At 38.8% G+C, this 19,493-nt stretch overlaps 1 protein-coding gene across 2 annotated transcripts; it reads right to left on the reverse strand.

The window, feature by feature from the left end:
- Positions 1–502: 502 nt before the first annotated feature.
- LOC127662718 (phytanoyl-CoA hydroxylase-interacting protein-like) lies at positions 503–17,931 on the reverse strand. Of its 2 annotated transcripts, none has more exons than XM_052154004.1 (6): positions 17,807–17,931; positions 12,763–12,983; positions 4,632–4,825; positions 3,629–3,803; positions 3,061–3,178; positions 503–2,516 (listed from the first exon to the last, which is right to left on the reverse strand). In XM_052154004.1, the coding sequence occupies exons 1-6, from the start codon at positions 17,875–17,877 to the stop codon at positions 1,979–1,981; spliced, it is 1,317 nt and encodes a 438-aa protein (XP_052009964.1). In that variant the 5' UTR covers positions 17,878–17,931; the 3' UTR covers positions 503–1,978. The 2 variants fall into 2 exon arrangements, with proteins under 2 accessions (XP_052009964.1, XP_052009965.1); XM_052154005.1 differs by lacking the exon at positions 17,807–17,931 and adding an exon at positions 13,139–13,322.
- Positions 17,932–19,493: the final 1,562 nt, after the last annotated feature.

The following is a 19,493-nucleotide window of genomic DNA, read 5'->3' on the forward strand; positions in this document are numbered from 1 at the left end:
AAATATTCTCATAAACCACATTTATATCATAATACCATTGTAATTACCAAAAAAAGTCCTCGTAAACCACTTAAACCTGCCTACACACACACACAAACACACACACAAACACATGTTGGTGCGGCTATCCTTATGAAGACTCGCCATAGACATAATCATTTTTATACTGTATGAACTATAGATTATATCCACTAAACCTAATCCTCACAAAAAACTTTGTTTACCTCCATTAAAAAAACATTGTTTAGTATGTAACGCTTATAATAGCATAATACCATTGTAATTACCAGTTTGTAACATAAAAAATGTCCTCGTAAACCACTCAAACCCATCCACACAAACACTCTCTCTCTCTCTCTCTCCCTATATATATATATATATATATATATATATATATATATATATATATATATATATGTGTGTGTGTGTGTGTGTGTGTGTTTGTTTGTTTGACCAAATGTTGACTTACAATGTAAACATATACTTTATATGTGCTGTGGGAGATGATATTTTTTATTAAATACATATAGTTTTGAAGTGATTATAACAGGCATAAACATGTGGATCTCTTACAAAAGAATACAATTAAAAAAATAAAAATATCCAACTATTTTGTTTTGGGCAAATGCTACAATCCAGCATATGGTTAGTGATGGATTTTCAAAAATGTAAAATAAACCATGCATCCATGTCTGTTAAGATTAGCTTCTATATTTGGAGCTTTAGGAACAAGTAAACAAGTTCAGGTACCCCACACAGCAAAAAATCTTTGCATGCATAACTGTCCAGATCTGGAGAATGTTACTTTTTCACCACCAGAGTGTGCAAGAATAAGAGCAACCAGACTCCTCAAGCACCACTGGACGTAAACAAGTACAGTGCTGAGCTGCGATATGCAAATAACATATTTATCATTTATTTTAGACAAATAATTCTTATTTAGGGAATGAAGAGATCTTTTGATGATCTAACATGTTACAAAATACACCATTATACAACAACACACACATTCTCCAAAACAAAAAAGAATAGTAAAACAAGAACATCAAAATATCTACAAACTGTGTTTAATGAATAAAAACAGTTGTGATTAAAGGAGAACTGCGATCAGAGTATAAAAGGAAAAAATAGAGGGTACTGGAGAAGTTAAAGGCTGAGGTGGTATCAGTGCTTAAAGGACCGGTTGGCATAAGACTCCAGAGACAAGTTCTGAAGTAGGGTCCTTTGACCTCGGTGTCCAAACTAAGAGACACGGGTAGTTTAATTGCCTCAGTGGGAACTGAGCAAAATGCTCTTGTCTGAGAGCCGATATGTGTTGAAAAAGGTCACAAATGGTTTGGGGATAAAAAGGGCTGGGGTCTGAATATCAAGCAGAAAAAGCACCAAGAAACACACATGAAAGGTTCACAGTGGGATAAGAGTTTTTGGAAATTCAGCTTTTACCCTTGATCTTGCTCTGTTCTTTATTTATTTTTATTTTTTTTGTTTGTCTTATTGTTTTACATTTTTTTCTAAGTCGGACTGTACTTTTTTTTTTTTTTTTGCAATGCTTGGTCCATTTAGGATACAAGTAATTATGTAAATGTTTATAGAGTTTCTAGAATTAGATGGATGTATGGGAGGCCCCCCCAAGGGTTTTTTATTGTTGTTGTTGATTTTGTGGATATTATGGATCCCAATTATCTTTTTTTTTTTCTTCTTTTTTCTAAAACACTATGATTATTTTCTCTCACAATGCTTAGTTCATTGAAAATAGATGTTGATGTAGATGAAAAGGATGCTGTTCTTCAGCAATATCTAAGGGAGGACCCAAAGGTTTATAAGCTCCACATGGCCATGTTTGGAGGATTCTGGTGCAACTTGACTTCTGTGTCTGGTTGTATAATGTATCATTTTAAGATTGCAGGTCTTATACACATCCTATTGGGTTGGGTTGGGTTGGTGTGGATGGAAATGTTTGAAAGAGAGTGTATACAGGTTAGCGGCCGACACTGATGTTGCATGTCTTGCAGCTGGGATCTTTCTTGGCGTTGACAGTGGACAAGCTCATTAGCTGGTGGCCACTGATGTGAGAGACAGTCCCCAGTGCTAATGGCACTGGTTCAGTATAAATTAGCTCCAGAATCACGTCCTGTGCATGTCGAAACTCCACACGCCCATCATCTCCACACACACGTGTCAGAAAGCGGTTGTTCGTCACATCCAGCTCAGGAAGGCGTTCGGTGCAGTAGAGGTCTCCAGGCGAGCCACGGGGAGCCAGGACTAGGATTACATAATGATAGGCAGTATACATGCAGTAGAAGTCCCCAAAGTAGAGGAGGGTATCAGGGGTGAACAGGGCCTCGGCGGGCACCTGGAAGCGGAAACGCCCATACGGTGAATCTTGTGGGGGCTGACCTGTGTTAAACTCAGTGTTACAGCTGAAGACAATACCCTCCAATTTACCGCTCAGAGGTGAGCCATGACTACCACTGTTGTCCTTTAACGAAGGCATCATCTGACCACCAAGCACACCTCTGTTTGTGTTTGTGTTTGTGTGTGTGTGTGTGTGTGTGTGTGTGTGTGAGAGAGAGAGAGAGAGAGAGAGAGAGAGAGAGCGAGAGAGTGATTTAATATACTTTAACACTTCATCGTATTTTCATCTATCTATCTATCTATCTATCTATCTATCTATCTATCTATCTATCTATCTATCTATCTATCTATCTATCTATCTATCTATCTATCTATCTATCTATCTATCTATCTATGTATATTTTGTCAATGTTTAAGAGTAAACTAGCACAAAGAAGACCTCAAAGCACATGGACAAAAAGGTCACAAAAAACTTAATGGGCTTTTAACATAAAGCACAGCATGTTGTGTGTGTAAACCCCACCAATTAATGGGACAATTATTCCACAAGAGGGAACTATTTCCTTCTTACTGTAATGCTGAACTGAAATTGGCAACAAAGCGAAATTCTGTTTCTCTTCCTTCACCAGCATTACTTCATCTCTCCTCTCGCCCCCTCCCCTTGTGTAGTTTCTTTACTGAATAATTTTTTCTTCCCGGAATCACCTGCAGTGTTGAAAGTATTCCTCATGCTGATTCCGGTAAAAGACAGAAAACTTGAGCATCCTGCCAGCAATGACTTCAGCCTTTTGCAACAGCTGTGTCAAATGCACTGAGGAATAATCTACAAACATAAATACAAGTATTATTTGTCTTCATCAAACATAGTTAATCTTCTAAATCAGATCAATGTTATTCACATCAAAAGCTGGGCAGAAGCATAAAAATGTTCCTTATTCTTTGTGAAAACAGTAAGTTTGATTTTATTACACAGCTCTCTAGAATACTTGATTTTGATTGGCCAACCGCTGCATTCAGTGATCAAATAATTAAAAAAAACTTAAGCTAATAAAATAATTTAAACTAAATTTTATATGTACATGTGTCTATTTATATGGGAAGTACCCAAGTGATCAGCAAGAAAATGTAAAGCAAGCTGGTCATTAGAGCAAAAATTTCAGGTTGATATAAGACCCGATAACACTGTCAGGATATATTTTGCGATAATAACTGACTGACTGTACGTTATCCCTCACATACAGTATATTCATTGTCATATGCATGTGTGTGCTACCTGCCGTACAGAACTCAACAATATCACTCCATTCTGATATGGCATAGTCTCCGTCGCTCTGTTTGCATGCTGTTTGCACAGCAACTGTGTACTCTGTCCGTGGACTCAGGAACCAATGTCCTCGCACTGTCATGGGCAATGGGACCGCCTTAGCAACAAGCTTTGTGGGCACATCCTGAAGACAGAGAGCATGTCATTGAGAGAAGAATTTCTATTCCTGCCTGGCGTCAAATTCACAGACCTATTTTAATCATTTCTGATTATTACAATGTCCAATGACAGAGCTATATGATACATACTGTATGTAGGCAAATGCAGCACAATTTCAATTAAAACTATCACAAATCTTAAAGGGATAGTTAAAGGGATGCAAGTCAATGGGGTCCCAAACTTCTAAGCTCCAAAAAGGACATAAAGGGAGCATAAAGACAATCCATACAATTCAAATTGTTTAATCCATGTCTTCTGAAGCCATATGGTTGGTATAGGGTGAGAAACAGATCCATATGTAACTTGTTTCTTCACTATAAAACCGCAGTCCACTTGGCGCAATCTTAAAGTTGAAGCTTGATTCAACTTTCTTGCACTTGACACGCTGTACTTTTAGGTCCTTTTTGGCACCAAGTTTTGAACCCCATTGACTCTCATTGTATGGAGAAACACACATATCTCCATCAAAATATCATAGTTTCTGTTCCAAGGCAAAAAAGAAAGTCATGCAGTTTGAAACCGTATAAGGGTGAGTAAATGATGTGTGAACTATGCACACATTATACCTCCTTTTAAACTCAATAATACTCAAGCAGAAATTAATACTGCCGAAAATGTCACATGAACAAAGAGCAAAATGTCCTGAATTAGCAACAGTGTTTAATAATGACAATAGCAAAAACATTTAGTGTCAAATAATGTAATTCAAAGCATTAAAATGGTTATTTTCAGCTCAAATAATACACATCAACTAAAAGAATAAAAGCTTGCTGTAAAATGAATCTGTGAGCACCTTGTGTTTGAATTTGTTGGAGTTCTTGTTCTCCTTTTTGTTGAGGTCAATGAAGTAATGTGTGATCTTCTCTGTGGTGTGAGGGTCCATGTCCCAGCAAATCTTAAAAGAGTCACAGGTGATGTTACTGATCTTGATATTGCGAGGAACTGGTAACTCCTCCATTCCCACCACACCACTGTCCTCTGCCTTACCTGAGAGAGAGAGAGACAGAGAAAAGGAAAAGGAAGGAGATTTTTAAACAGAAAGAAAGGGAAAAGAATATGACCTTAATATTAAAATAAAAATGAAATCCTGAATGACATGTTAACATTGGTTAATGGGTATTTATTGATCATTGTTAGTTTTTTTTTTCAGTACAAATATCTAAACATTCTTAAAATGTGATTTATTTACTTCACAAGCAAACTGGCATGAATGTAAGTCTTGTTTTGAGAGAAATCTAACCGAATTTAGTGAGATTTATTAAAAAAAATCTTTACAAATCCTGCAGACACTTCTCACAATGTCTGAGACAGCTATTAAAAGCTTGTCCAATCATTCAACACAAGACTGATTTAGCCTATCAGGTCATCTATATTGCAAGTTTAATTCAAGCCTGTCTCAATGAGATTAAGTTTTACCTACTAAGAACAAGTACACCAGTAGTGTCTCTCCTCATGATAGCCAGCCAAATTCAAAACCCATCCACAGGTCTTTCAACAGGCTTCAACAATGGTTGCAGTTTCCATGGAAACAAATCAAAGCCATTAATCAATGTAGAATAAATTAAAGAGGAAGAACCTTTACTTACACAGTGATCAGACAGCATACAGTGGCTTAAAAATACATTTACTAAACAAACACCACCCATCAGAAACATATTATATACATTCTGTAAAATGCAATATCACGATTAGCTGTTTACAACCAGCAAACAAAGTTTTTGTTAAGTACGTTGTAAGATATCAACCTAAAGCTTGTGTGAGAGGTTTACCGAATAGGTTGCAGTATTACATAACAAAGTAAAAAAAAACTCCTAACTCTACACACTGAAAATCACATCTAAGAAATACAACACACCCACAAATCTGAAACAACAGTGAGGTCTTTATGTGTGCAACCAGCAATCTAACATGTGACCACAAGACAGTAATGGTCCCTGTGGACGCTTCAAGGTAGAGCAGGACTGCAGATTCAAGCAATCTCTGGGCAAGTCAATGTACTGTGGCAGAATGCAAGCTTAGCAGAGTTTACAGTTTATTTAAAAGCTCTGGGCACATTATACTGTATAATGCAGAAGAATTATGTAATTCTGATTCGTCACAACAGAAAACTAATAGAATTGAATATTCTATGAATAAAGGGAATACTTTCCTTCAAATCTGAGAAACACACTCACATGACTACCCAATTAAATAAAAGTTATCCTTAAGACTCCAGTGGTTTAATCCATGTCTTCTGAAGTGATCCTGTTGGTTTTGGGTGAGAACAGACCAAAATATAACTCCTTTTTCACTGTACAATCTTTAAGCTTTAAGCTCTCTTTCAAGAGTTTATCATAAAATGCAGAGCAGTTCAGTCCAAAATTACGATGTGTGAAAAGCATTGCCTTCATGACTGTTACAATCAGTCCAGATTTATCTGGTGTCCATGCTGCATTCATTAATGAGAACACACGCTCCATAGATGCAGATGTCCCAGGCAGACATAAAACAAACTCCACAACCTTGGCTAAGACTCTGAAATTGATGGTCTTACTCTCTAGCTCATGAAAAACCTCTATCCATCTCTCAGACACGACCGTCTTGTTCATGTTCCACTCAGTGGTGCGACAAGTGACAATGTTTTTCGCGCAACCCCATTCATCGAAAAGCGAGGTTTCGTCAATCAAACTGAGAGCGGGATTCTGGAGTAGAAGTATCCGAGGCTGCTCTGAATGTCTTTCCACTCTGGGATGTCTCTCAGTTGGGCCCACTCAAGTTGGGCCCACTCAAATGGAGGGCCGTGGCCGGTGGAGTGGCATCCGGATTGTTGGAGTTCCTGGGGACTAGGAGGGTCGGAATGTAGTGGGGTCCCTGGACGAGCTCTTTCTGGGTCTCCTCGATATGGTGGGCCATAGGCTGGGGTTTGCGAGGTTCCAGCTTGGCAATGCGCTGGGGGAGACAGGCCCCGATAGATTCTGGTGAAGTTTCTGGGATTGTCTGGGATTGTCTCATGTTGCGTGGGGCAAGGAGTGGGGGAGGGCTTTCTTGGAGGAACTGCTGCGTTTTGTTGTTCTCAGTCTTTGCGGGTTTGAGGGGGCAGAAACATGGTCGATTCAGGGATTGTGGGAGGATCTTGCATCGGCGGAGGGTCGCTTATGCACTGATGTTCCCGGTCGGGTTGAGAGTGGATGCTAGAGATGGCCGTGGATAATTTGCATGTCCCCAGCGGGTGATGTCCTTCATGAGATCAATGGACTAAGTGGGTTGTTTTGTGGTGCTCGCGTTGAGGCCATTCACTTGACCATTGGAGGAGGCTGGGTGCTTCTTTTGTTTCTTTTAGTGCTGGTTCTGTCTAGTGGCTGGAGTTTGTTTTGTGTAGTGGCACTCTTTGGTATGGTGTTGTGGATGGGTCTGTGCATTCTTTGTGCCTGGTTGTATTGGTTGGTTTGTTTTGTGGAGTGTTTCTTGCAGGACATTGGAGTGATTGGGTAATTTGTTGCACTCATTTGGCAGTCGAGTGGGCCGGCTCACTGAACATGCATTTGACTGCCTGAGGAATTTGAACGGCCATTTTAATTTGATTTTTTGTGCTGGTTCCGCTAGCAGCTGGAGTTTGTTTTGTGGAAGGTCACCTTCGGGACGGTTGTGTGGATGGTCTACATATTCTTTGAGTTTTTTATGCCTATTGGCTGGAGTTTGTTTTGTAGATTTTCTTCTGTTGTGTACTTTTGTCTTACAGGGTTTTTGTGGAAGCGCTGGACTTGGGCGGTCTGACACTGGAGTTGTTATGGGGGCTTGTTATGGGGGCGTGCATCATATAGTTGGTGCTTTGATGTATCCCTTTTGCAGGGTCATGAATTCCAGCAAATTTTGAAGGCTGAAATCAATGTTTGTGTGGGGACCGGCTGGTCCTCTGTGTCCTCTGTGGTTGTGGCTTAGGGGGCACTTGGGGCAGTTCTTGGGGGTTGGATCATGCAGTGTGCCTCATTCACCGGGAAATCCAGGGTACGAGATCTCGTGGAGTTGGAAGGAATTTTGGGTGTGCCGTGGCAGAGCTGAAGTGCAGTGTCGTCTGATGGCCTTGGAGAATTGACTCCATATATGAGATACAGATATGGTGCTGTTTTGTCATGGAAGGAGGAGTTTTGGCTGTTCAGGGCGAGACAGTTGTGCTTTGAGTCAGGGGACAAGGCGGGGTAGCTTTTGGCAGGATTTATACTGTAGAGCAGAGAAAGTGTATTTCTACCATTCTCTCAGTGAAATCTGCTGGTGGTGAAGTGTTTGCCTTGGCCATTGATATTAATAATGCTTTTAAAGAATTCTATCTTGATCTCTATAGTTCCACGTCTTTGTCCTCTGATGAAAATATTGGAAACCTTGTGGAACAATTAGAACTTCCTAAACTGACGACTGAATGAAAAAAATCTCTTGATTCTGAGATAACCTTGGAGAAGCTTGGCGGAGTAATAGGGGCCTTGCCTACAGTGTAAGAGTTACCGTCCAATTTCCCTGATCCAGCTAGAAGTTAAAATATTGTCAAACATTTTGACTAAAAAAAATTATCGGAACAACAGCATTTTTATTAACTAACATTAACAAAGATTAATAAATGATGTAACAAATATATTGTTAATTGTTTGTTCATGATACCTAATGCATTTACTAATGTTAACAAATAGAACCTTATTGCAGAATCAGAATGAGCTTTATATTTTAAGGAATTTGTTTTGGTGACAGAAGCTGCACAAAAGAAATCATCTGCTTGCATGCCACCAGCTTCAACCAGGGCATCCAACTGCTTTTTAATGTCAGAGTGTATGAATTAGTTCTCCGACCTGCAAGTCTTTTCTCAGGTCATGAATGTGCAAAGCCACTTCTGTGGCTGATATCTGGTCTTGCTCTACCATCTCTAGTGCACGGTTAAAAGTGACTGTTTACTTGAGTGTGAGGCCAATCCAAAGTTTAGTGCAATGATCGCTGAAAATATATTTTAGAAACTTTGGGCATTTTTCTTGAGAAATGAAGTATGCACGCAGACCATTGAAAATGTGTAGTATTCTTCCAAGAGCTGGTCCAAGAGAAACAAGCGTTGTTATGTTGCAGTAATTTCTGATAGTCCAGCTGCAGAAAAGCGAGTATGTTGCATATGACAGCTTCAGATTTGATGCAGGCAGAAGAAAATTTCGGATCATTCAATTTCTTGAGCACTTTCACAGTGCAGTCAGCCGACAGAAATCTATGGCCATGCACAACGGAATGATAAGCAAAAAGTCCTTCACTTGCATGCACCTTGTCATATTCAGAAATTTGCCTCATAAAAAAATCGCCAACACTTTGTGTGGCAGACTTACTTTTAGCAGGATTCACATGCTTTTTTGCATGAACATCATGATTAGAATTCTCACGTGACTGAGAATTTTAGGACAAGGGAAATACCGGACAAAACACGATTTTTCAGAATTAGTCGGGACACTATAAAAAGTGCTTAAAAACGGGACTGTCCTGGAATTTATTTTATGTCTGGTTACCCTATTTGTGTGCTTTTTGGAGCTTCAAAGTTTTGGTCACCATTTACTTGCATTGTATGGACCTACAGAGCTGAGATGTTTTTCTAAAAATCTTCATTGTGTTCTGCAAAACAAAGAAAGAATATACACATCTGGTATGGCATGAGGGTGAGTAAATGATGAGAGAATTTTCATTTTCGGGTGAACTATTCCTTTAATGAGTTGAATTAGAACCCAGAAAAAACAGTGCCTTATGCTTGCCCTCAGTTTGATGCAATTTAACTAATAACCACTGATGTGTAAATGTGGTAACTCAAATTGATAATGGCACTGTGCTGCCAGCACAGCACTCCATTTGGGCTAATTAATGCTGATTCAGATAGGTTCATGCTGGGATGCTAAAAAAATTGCCTCCCTCTCAAAAAACTGTTGAGTCATTGTGCAAGCCTGAAAGTGCCCTGCATTCCTCTTCCAAATTACCAAGGGTGCCTGTTTATCTTATTTGCAATCTGTCACTTCAATCATTTGAGTTTCCTACATACACTCAATAAAATGGCTAATTACTATGGAACACTGAATACAACTGGATTAAATCCACTAGGATTTGTTAAAATGGAGAGAGAGAAAAAAATCTTACAAAACCAAGCAAATAGATCCCCACAGACAAAATGAGATACAGATGAAGTAGCACCCACACGCAGACATTAATGCAGGCATCAGACCAGGTGAGGAGCAAATACTGTATCTTCATGTAAGATGGTAGATTAAACCTGTTTGCCTTTGAAAGCCACAGCAGGTTCCTCCCTACAGTATGTGTGTCCTGCTCAGCATGTGTGTGTGTGTGTGTGTGTGTGTGTGTGTGTGTGTGTGTGTGTGTGTGTGTGTGTGTGTGTGTGTGTGTGTGCACTGTGTGTGGGGACGCAAATGTCCTCACTAAGTGATAGTAAAACCCGAAATGTTTGACCTTGTGGGGACATTTTGTCGGTCCCCATGAGGAAAACAGCTTATAAATCATACTAAATTATGTTTTTTGAAAATGTAAAAATGCAGAAAGTTTTCTGTGAGGGTTAGGTTTAGGGGTAGGGTTAGGTTTAGGGGATAGAATATAAAGTTTGTACAGTATAAAAACCATTATGTCTATGGCAAGTCCCCATAAAACATGGAAACACTACATGTGTGTGTGTGTGTGTGTGTGTGTCTGTGTGTGTGTGTGTGTGTGTGTGTGTGTGTGTGTGTGTGTGTGTGTGTGTGTGTGTGTGTGTATGCGTGTGTGTGTGTGTGATGTGCATCCCTGACATCACCCTCTGCTGTGAAAACAATGCTATTAATTAATATCTGATGCTGCTTGTAGGTAAGAAGCTGGTTACATTTAGTCATAAACCATCAATTGATTTCTGATGGTCATGGTATGGTATTTGTGTTTAAGCATGCTGATGTGGCAGAGGCTATATATATATATATATATATATATATATATATATATATATATATATATATATATATATATATTATTGTTACAAGGAATTAAAAAATATATAATTTTATGAATTTTTTTGTCAAAAGTATCAAGAATTGTTCTCAGGGTTAAACCACATGAACAAAATTTGCCTTTTCATAAACATGTCAAAATAAATATCAGATGTTTTTTAAACATCTTCCTTTCTACACCTGTTGACTGCTGGGCATTCCAATTTCAGCCATTCATTTTTAATAGAAGTGGCCCATCTATACTAAATAATCTTAGTACCAATGTGCATCTCAGCAAACTAAATACTGACAAAACACTAGTTTACTGTGTTTTATAGTATAAACAACAAAATGGCTACCTACATGTTGGTTACACCCAAAGATTTTGATTTGGTGGACAAAAAGCGTTTTAAAATATGAATCATATTTTAAAACTATTGTTTAACTGTTTTTTTTTTTTTTTTATGAAATAACAATAAAATATTATTCTGCACTAGTCATGCAAACATTTATTTTTTCAGGAATTTCAGATGTTAATGAGACTTTGACTTTAATTTCAGCAAATGAAAAATTTTCATCATATTCAAGTAAATGGTTTGTATGTATTGCATTTATTTATTTATTTATTTTTTATGTATGTATTTTTAATTTAATAGATCAGGACAAAAATGAGCATCACTTCACTGACCCTTAGAGCACATGGCCATAATACGCACCTGTTACCCTCTGTAATTACATTTTATGATTAATTTTGTGAAAAGAATCCACGTTATGATCATGTAAAAGGTTTTTTCTTGATTGCTCGCCCAGAATCTTGAACGCATATTTTCTACTTCAATGTACTACTTGACCATGTTTGAAAGTGCGTGAAACATTTCAAAACTTGTAGCGGAAGTATCATGTGAACACTAGGTAGGACAAGTCAACCCCATCGCGAACTCCGACATACCTACCGGTGTTTTCAGAAAACCGGCGTATTTTTTCGCAGTGGAAAGAGAGCTCGCGCGCTTAAGGTTGCCAAAGCATCACCCTGGCAGCATCCAAACTGTACACCTGTCCAGAGCTGATTTCAACTATAGAAATATGGCAACCTCACACATGTCGAAATCTAATTCTGACTGGTTAATTGCCCTTAATTAAAGTCTGTTATTTATCAAACGTATTAAAATTAAATATAAAATATTTTACTTCCATTATTAGTTCTAAGTAATACATGACACACTTGATCTAAAGGGGGTGGTAAGGGGGGATGTTGGTTTTACAAGGGGATGCTTTTTGGTATTTCTTGCAACAACGGGAATGGCATCGCCACGCTTCCCCCTTCAACTCGAGCCCTGTATATAAATATATATATAGCCTATATATTTGTATAGGCCTATAAGATTTTATATATTGCGGTTTTATTTATATATATTTATATATATATATATACACACACACACAAATACACAGTGAGGCTTAACATCATAGATTTGATCATTTTATCTTCCTTTTCTCTACAGATTTACAGTACCGGTTCAAGCGTCACTGACATGCATGGTAACGGCGTCGTTAATGAGACGAGATTAAAAGAGAAAAGCGTCGCTAACGCTGAGACCGTGCAGTGTCCATGGTGCTGAAGCAAGACCCTTTCATGGCCACATAGGGAGCAGAGATTTCACTACGAGGTAACAGCACAGCCAGCACACACAAAGAAAACCGCGATATACTGTGACACATGTGATTTACAGAAAATTTGCAAATATCCAACCTAGGCTACCTGTATCGCTACATTTGGGCGCTCAGCACATTCGTATTGTTAGGAGAAAACAAGCATTTACAATAAGCGTATTGTTATGATATATATATAGCATATATATATATATGATATATATATATATATATATATATATATATATATATATATATATATATATATATATATATATATATTTATCAGGGGCTGAATGCATTTGATCCAGCGGTTCTTACCGTCTCTCTCACACAGCTGGAGCGACTCCAGGCTCGCATTCTTGATCATGCCCTCTCGCGGGTTTAGCGGGCTCGCGATCCCGTGTGCCAAACCCGGCGCCTCCATGTCTTCAGAGGCGCGTGGATGTCTCTGAGAATATTCTTCAGAAAAGAGGGAGAGAATGGCACTCTGTGTCGTTCCTGTCGTTTTTTCTTGCGTTGTGGTGGAAACCGCGTCACGGCTGCACATAGAAGAAAAAAGATAGACACATATTATAAGGAAAACGAATTTCTCATAGTGGCTTGATAAAATGAATGTAGTTCCCGCCTAAATACAACTGAATGCGAGTTATATCGCTTTGACAAGCGCCACAAGTGTGCTTCTCTCTGTGCTTACTGTGTCAGTCGGCCGGCGATGAACGAACGGCGCATTCAACGACGCGTTATGTTACGAGATTACGGACTACACTCCCGTTAATTCTCAATTTCTGCACATTCGGTAGCTCCCCCTCAACCTCTTCCTCCCGCCTCTCCGCAAAAGACTCTTTATTCAACCATCTATTTCACTGACGTAATCTCAAGCGCTCGCGCTCTTGTCCTTATTTGGTACTCAAACGGAGTGCGCGCTCACGAGCTTCTCCGTGGCGCAGGTGCGAGAGGAACGCGCGGATTCAGGGTGGGCTTCGACCTCAAGTTTATCTCTTTTGTTCAAAGAATAGTACGTATGATGTGCTTTTATATACTGTATAAACCATAATGGTATAATTAAAGAGATACAATTAAAGTACGATATATGAATAAATGCATGTCCTTTCATATAAGAAAAACGTTTGAAGTGATGAGGATGAGGTTTCAAAGGGATAGCCTTGTTCACCCCAAAATGAAAATTCTCATCATTTTCGCACCCCCTCATGCCATCCCAGGTGTGGGTGAGAAACAAATCAATATTTAAGTCCTTTTTTATATCTCCACCTTTGACCAGTTCCGACCATTAGGTGGTGATATGCACGAAGAATGTGAATCGCCAAAAAATATATTTATGGTAAAAAAAGGACTTAAATATTGATCTGTTTATCACCCACTCCTATCATATAGTTTCAGAAACTATGGGTTTAACAACTGAAGACGTATGGATTACTTTTATGCTGCCTTTATGTGCTTTTTAAATTCAAAGATCTGGCCAGTATTCATTTGCATTGTACCTACAGTGCCGACATATTCTTCTAAAAATGTGTATTTGTGTTCAGCAGAAGAAATAAAGTCATACACATCTGGTATGACATGAGGGTGAGTACATTTTCATTTTTAGGTGAACTATCCCTTTAAATCTTTAGATTGAAATTCTAGTCTAGGTTAGTGATGATGGCATGAATGGTGCACTAGTCAAGCTGCCAGTCTGCAGAGGAACAGACAAAGGGAATGCTGTGGGCAGAACTGCAGCAAATAAATATTACCTACAGTATGTGTTAGGTTAAGTATGATAACGATGAGCAGTAGTCTACCCCTCAGCTATATGTGTGAAATTGTTGCCAAATATTGGCACCTTTACATTACAGAACCAGCTATCTACACAGTACTTTTTACATGAGATGTTAGAAGACAGTTAATCAGATGTTATTTTGTGGGAAGGTAAATTTACTCAGAGCCCAATATTTTAGCTTAGCAGCCTCTTGCACATTCAAAAGCCCAGCTCTGAGTTTTACACATGTATCCTACAGTTGTCTCCATGATTTGGATTTTTGCCTGGTCAAATTTACAAAATATTTTCACGAGCGCCCTCTGGTGCACTTCAACTATTACAGTTCTTCTTAATCTCTTTGGCTAATTTTTGTCTTAACATCCTCTAAACTTTAAGTGCAATTGTCACAACTGTTTTATGGGAAATCACAACTTTATTGCATGTCTTAATAACGTAGTAACTCACCCAAAACATTTATTCATGCTTCAAAACCTAGTTATTGTGTCAGTAAATTTGCCAATGCACCAAAATGAAAAGATTTTTGTCATTGTGTGAGCCGTACTGGTAAAATTTTTTAGATGTGTTTTCACCATGGCAGTCAACCCTGGAAATGTTTGTTATATACAAAAGTCATTTTTGTTCACATTTTTTATTGACACTGACTGCTTACTGTACTGTACAAGAATGTCAGTTTTGTCTAGCTGAATACAATTTTGTATCACGCAGAGGTTTTAGACACCAATTTCAACAGTAGGTAAACGTTTACTGGAAAAAGTCAATACTGTACAATACTGTAGTACACAAAAAGGATATGCACATTTGTATGTATACAGTAAATGTATTTTTGCAGCAATGCGTTACATGTAAACAGAAAATTCACATTTGCATATCCATTTTTACCAATTTACTACATGTAAAGTCATATATAGTGAACAGAAAACGCCACATAATGACATAAATGCAAAAAATTTATAAAACCGCAAAACATTTAATGATATTTATGGAATATACATGTATGTCTAACAGATTTTGCTCATTGAATGGATCATTTTGCACGTGATAGCACACACGATGAAAGAATGTTTAGAAGTTGCTAAGAGTATGACAATTTAATTTCACTGAGAATCAACTCATCAGATTTGATCAGTAAGCCATGTGCACTTAGTTATTGTGCAAATAGTAGACAATTGTACTTACTCTTTTGCACACATGTGCCAAAACACATGCAATTTGCCTAAATAAATAACAAATTAAAATCTGGTGTGAACAAGAAACTTATTGATCAAAGATTTGAACTTAATGTTTTGAAAAAAATTATTCTCATTCGAGAATTGAGCCAAAGCGATTGAGAAAAACTGTAACATTGAACAGAAATATTTAGGTGACACAGACTACAGTATTTAGATGACATACTGTTAGTCAGTATGAGAGCAGCATACGTTTTTTTGATCATGGGATATTATGAAGAAATCTCAAATATAAACGCATTGCTCTGAGTAAGATTATGAGGCTATAGGGTACAGTGGTAACACTTTCCTAAGCTGTACAAATACTGACCAGTCCCTGTATAAACCTCATTCTCCTGATTTCAGGAGGTGCACTAGCAACTGAAGCTAGAGGCTTTAGCCTTTAGCCTCCTTGTTAGTGCACCCACCTCCCATGCGAGAGACTCAGGTTTGAGTCCCATATGAGTGGGTAGAACAGGAGCATCACAATGGTGCCGTGAGATTTAGGATTGGAGTGAGATTTAGGTTGGGTGAGTTTAATGGGAGCCAGCTGATAGATAGCTGTGCAATATGTACAAACCTCATTCTCCTGACCTCAGGAGGTGCAATAGCGACTGACGCTAGAGGCTGTAGCCTTTAGTCTCTTTGTTAGTGCACCTGCCTAACAAGTCTATTTCCAACTGCTTTTTCTTTTGGGAAGCATGACTGTTCCGTGTGCAATCAATTGTGAAATCTTAACTCGGCGTTATGGTATAAAACTCTTGTCTGAAGTCAGTGTTGAGGAGTGTTGTCTAGCAGTTGGAAAAATGGTGGGTAATAACAACACTTTATCAGCCTCTAGGAAGAAACAACGTGATTGATCTTTTTTTAAACACGATTGAAAAAGCTAATTAGGTTGTTCAAACAGGAGTCATAATCAATGAATCGCTTATACCTGTGCTTCCTCTTTGTAGCTTGAACGTCCCTCCATTTGTAACAGATGAAAGAATTGCACAAGAATTGTCTTTGTAAGTTAGTCTCTCCCATTAGGAAAATTGCTCTCGGGTGCAAATCACCTTTGTTGAAACATATCGTGTCCTTTCAGAGACAGGTGTGCATCATTCTGAAAAATAATGCTGACACACTTAATTTGTCCTTTAATGTTAAAGTTTAACTTCTTCTAAAGTCTTAACTTTAATGTTAAGATTGTTTTGATGATACAGTATTGAAATTATTAGGAAATGCTTTGGTTGTGCTAAAAAAGATAATCTTGTACGCGCTTGTCCTGAAAAAAAAAAAAATGTACAGGTCAGGCAATTTAAACAGATCAGCCTGTTTACCCAGATATTCCCAATATTGCCAAATGGACTGCTAATGGCTTACGGCATGCTTTAGCAGCCACAGACATCCCGTTCTCGTGCCGTTCAAAAAACACAGCTTCATGATCTGTATGTTGGAGCAAAACGGAGTGATTCACTCATCCCATCAACACCTACTCCACCTGCTCACCCCCTCAAAATGCTCCAAGTGCTCCAAATCGGCTGCTCCCAACCAAAGCACATCCATTACACCAATAATCCATGCATCTCAAACAACCAGCACCATTGGAAACCCCCACAACAACCCTCTTCCAGCCCATTCCAACACGTTTTCACTTCAAACAGTGATACCTCTCGCCATACCCTCCAATGCTTCAGCTACAGAGCCTCCACCAGTCTTCAATCACCTGCACACTTAAATCCTAGCAGGTGCAGATATAGATCTCTCTTCCCTCCTTTCAGCAGTCCCTCACAGCAATGCAGTCTGATCCATAGACTATGGTGAGTTTTCCGTTAAAAACAAAAACCCCTCACCCAGCTCGTCTCGCACACTTACTTTTGCTGAAGTCTCTCGCATTTGGTCGCTACACCAACGTCATTTGCTCTACATTTCCACACAGATACTGCGAACTGAACGACTACCTGTCAATAATCACTGAACACTCTCTCTCTCCTTTGGTGGTAATCATTTTTAAACATGACAAATGACAAATATTATTTTGCTGTTCGCCTCACTTTTGGATGCAAAAGAAGCTCCAAAGTATTTGACATGCTATATACAAAGCGAACTTCTGGATACTATCAAAAAACCACTCCTTGCCCTACCTCATACACCTGCTCGATGATTTCCTCACCATCTTGCCACATAATTCTCTTCTAGCCCTCCACCTAAAAACCATGCTGAAAGTTTTCTCCGATTTAGGGATTCCATCTCAGAAGAAAAAAAACGCTGGTCTGTCCACGTCTATCAAATTCCTAGGCATCCAGCTCAACTCTGCAAAATTCCAAGCTTCCCTTCCCAAAAAAAAGATTGATAGGAACATCTCAATAATCTCTAACTTCTTATCTAATCCAAATCGTACCTAGTATGATCTCCTCTCACTCCTTGGTCATCAAAATTTTGCCATGCGCATAATCCCATAAGGTCGTCCATTCATCTCTCATCACCTCTCATTAGCCTCATCCTTCAGCTCACTAAACTAGCCCGTAACCCTAGACAAATCATGCTGCACAGACTTGCAACTATGTCTAAATTATCTCAACCATTGGAATGATCTCACTTTCTTCCCCAGCTATATCCATTTGTACACGGACACAGCCCCGTCCCTCAGATTCAGAGGATTCTGCCAGGGCTGCTGGTTCACGTCCACCTGGCCGCCCCAATCTAATTAACTTACCTCCTCACCCTGCTTCCTCCACCCTTTTCAAACTTGAACCCATCGTGGTAGCAGCATCCCTATGGGGGCCTGAATGGACTACTAAAATTATTCTGGTATTGTGACAACCTAACCATGTTCCAGTGCATTAACAAAGTTAGATTCCAATCTCCAGAACTGGCACATTTTCTCAGACATCTAATATGGATATCCATCTGCAACCAGTTCTTAATTCAGGCCAAGCACGTTCCAGGCTCAAAAAATCAGATCGCTAACTCTCTCGCGCTTCCTCTTCCAGAAATTCAGAACCTTGGCTCCAGAGGCGAACCCGACACCAACCCCAGTTCCTCCCTGTTCAGAGCTGAAATTCCAGTAAACCACCCACTCAAGCATCTCTGGACTCAATTCTCCAAGCCATCTCCCCATGAATTCTCCAAACATACTGGAAAGCATGGAAATGTTTAATTGTAACGGAACCTACAAACTACTTTCATACTACATATCACATCTCAATCAATCCAAAAGTCTTTACGCCAGGACTATCAAAGTGTACCTGAGCTGCATCCATTTTTTCAGATATGTTTCCCAAAAAAAAAGAAAACATATCTGTCAAAGCAAGGTGAACAAGCAAGTAAAAAAATACAAAAGCGAGGCAGAAAATATGATTTCAGACAATGGTGATTCTACGGATTCAAATACTTCTGATTGTTTATATTTATCCTCACAAAATGATAATGAAAATCAGAGTGTATTATATAAAGCCAAAGAAAAAAGGGCTACCAGGAGTACAGGAGGATTATTTCCCTAACCATGCAAAATTCATCAATGATGCAAGGTTTTTAAAGACAGAGGGTGCATTCACTGATAAAGTTTTTTACTGTCTATGAAAGATTGTGAGTAAATTAAAAAAGCAAATTATTAAGGATGAAAAACAGGCTATGGTGTAAGTTTCTTTTTCAGGCACAAATCGTTGTACTTCTAACTGTTTTAATTATTTATATGCGTTTCTCTAAAATTTCGTCATTTAATATGAATGATTTTTATCTCCCTCACGTGTTTCAAGTGCTGCCAGCATGCGTTTCCACGTGAACACTGATTGTTTATTAGCATGCCAAAGGCACCTGTTCTCCGTTGATTCTCTGCCTACTTAAACCATTCATTGAGTCATGATCTTTGCTAGATTGTTGTTGTGTGTTCAAGTAACTCATCACCTCGCTCTCTCTGCCTCAGTTGGTCCTGTCTTGTGTATCTGTATTGTTTGCTCCTCACAGATCTGCTCCCTACTACCACGACACATAAACGCTTACGAACACACTTTTCACTGAGAAAAACACGACCAAAACACACTCACTGCCTTCCTGTTGCAGACAGTTCCAGGTTCCTAACTCTTTGT

This window comes from Xyrauchen texanus, chromosome 22 (genome assembly GCF_025860055.1).
Source record: "Xyrauchen texanus isolate HMW12.3.18 chromosome 22, RBS_HiC_50CHRs, whole genome shotgun sequence".
Lineage (NCBI taxonomy): Eukaryota > Metazoa > Chordata > Actinopteri > Cypriniformes > Catostomidae > Xyrauchen > Xyrauchen texanus.

Bases quoted from the DNA above. Each gene is read 5' to 3' on its own strand.
- LOC127662718 (XM_052154004.1), bottom strand. From the start codon at position 17,877: ATGGACGACCTTATGGGATTATGCGCATGGCAAAATTTTGATGACCAA. The intron at 4,826-12,762 runs GTAAGAACCGCT...TCTCTCTCTCAG, and splicing joins CCAGCTGTGTGAGAGAGACG to GTAAGGCAGAGGACAGTGGT. The intron at 3,179-3,628 runs GTAGCACACACA...TTATGTTTGTAG, and splicing joins TGTTGAGTTCTGTACGGCAG to ATTATTCCTCAGTGCATTTG.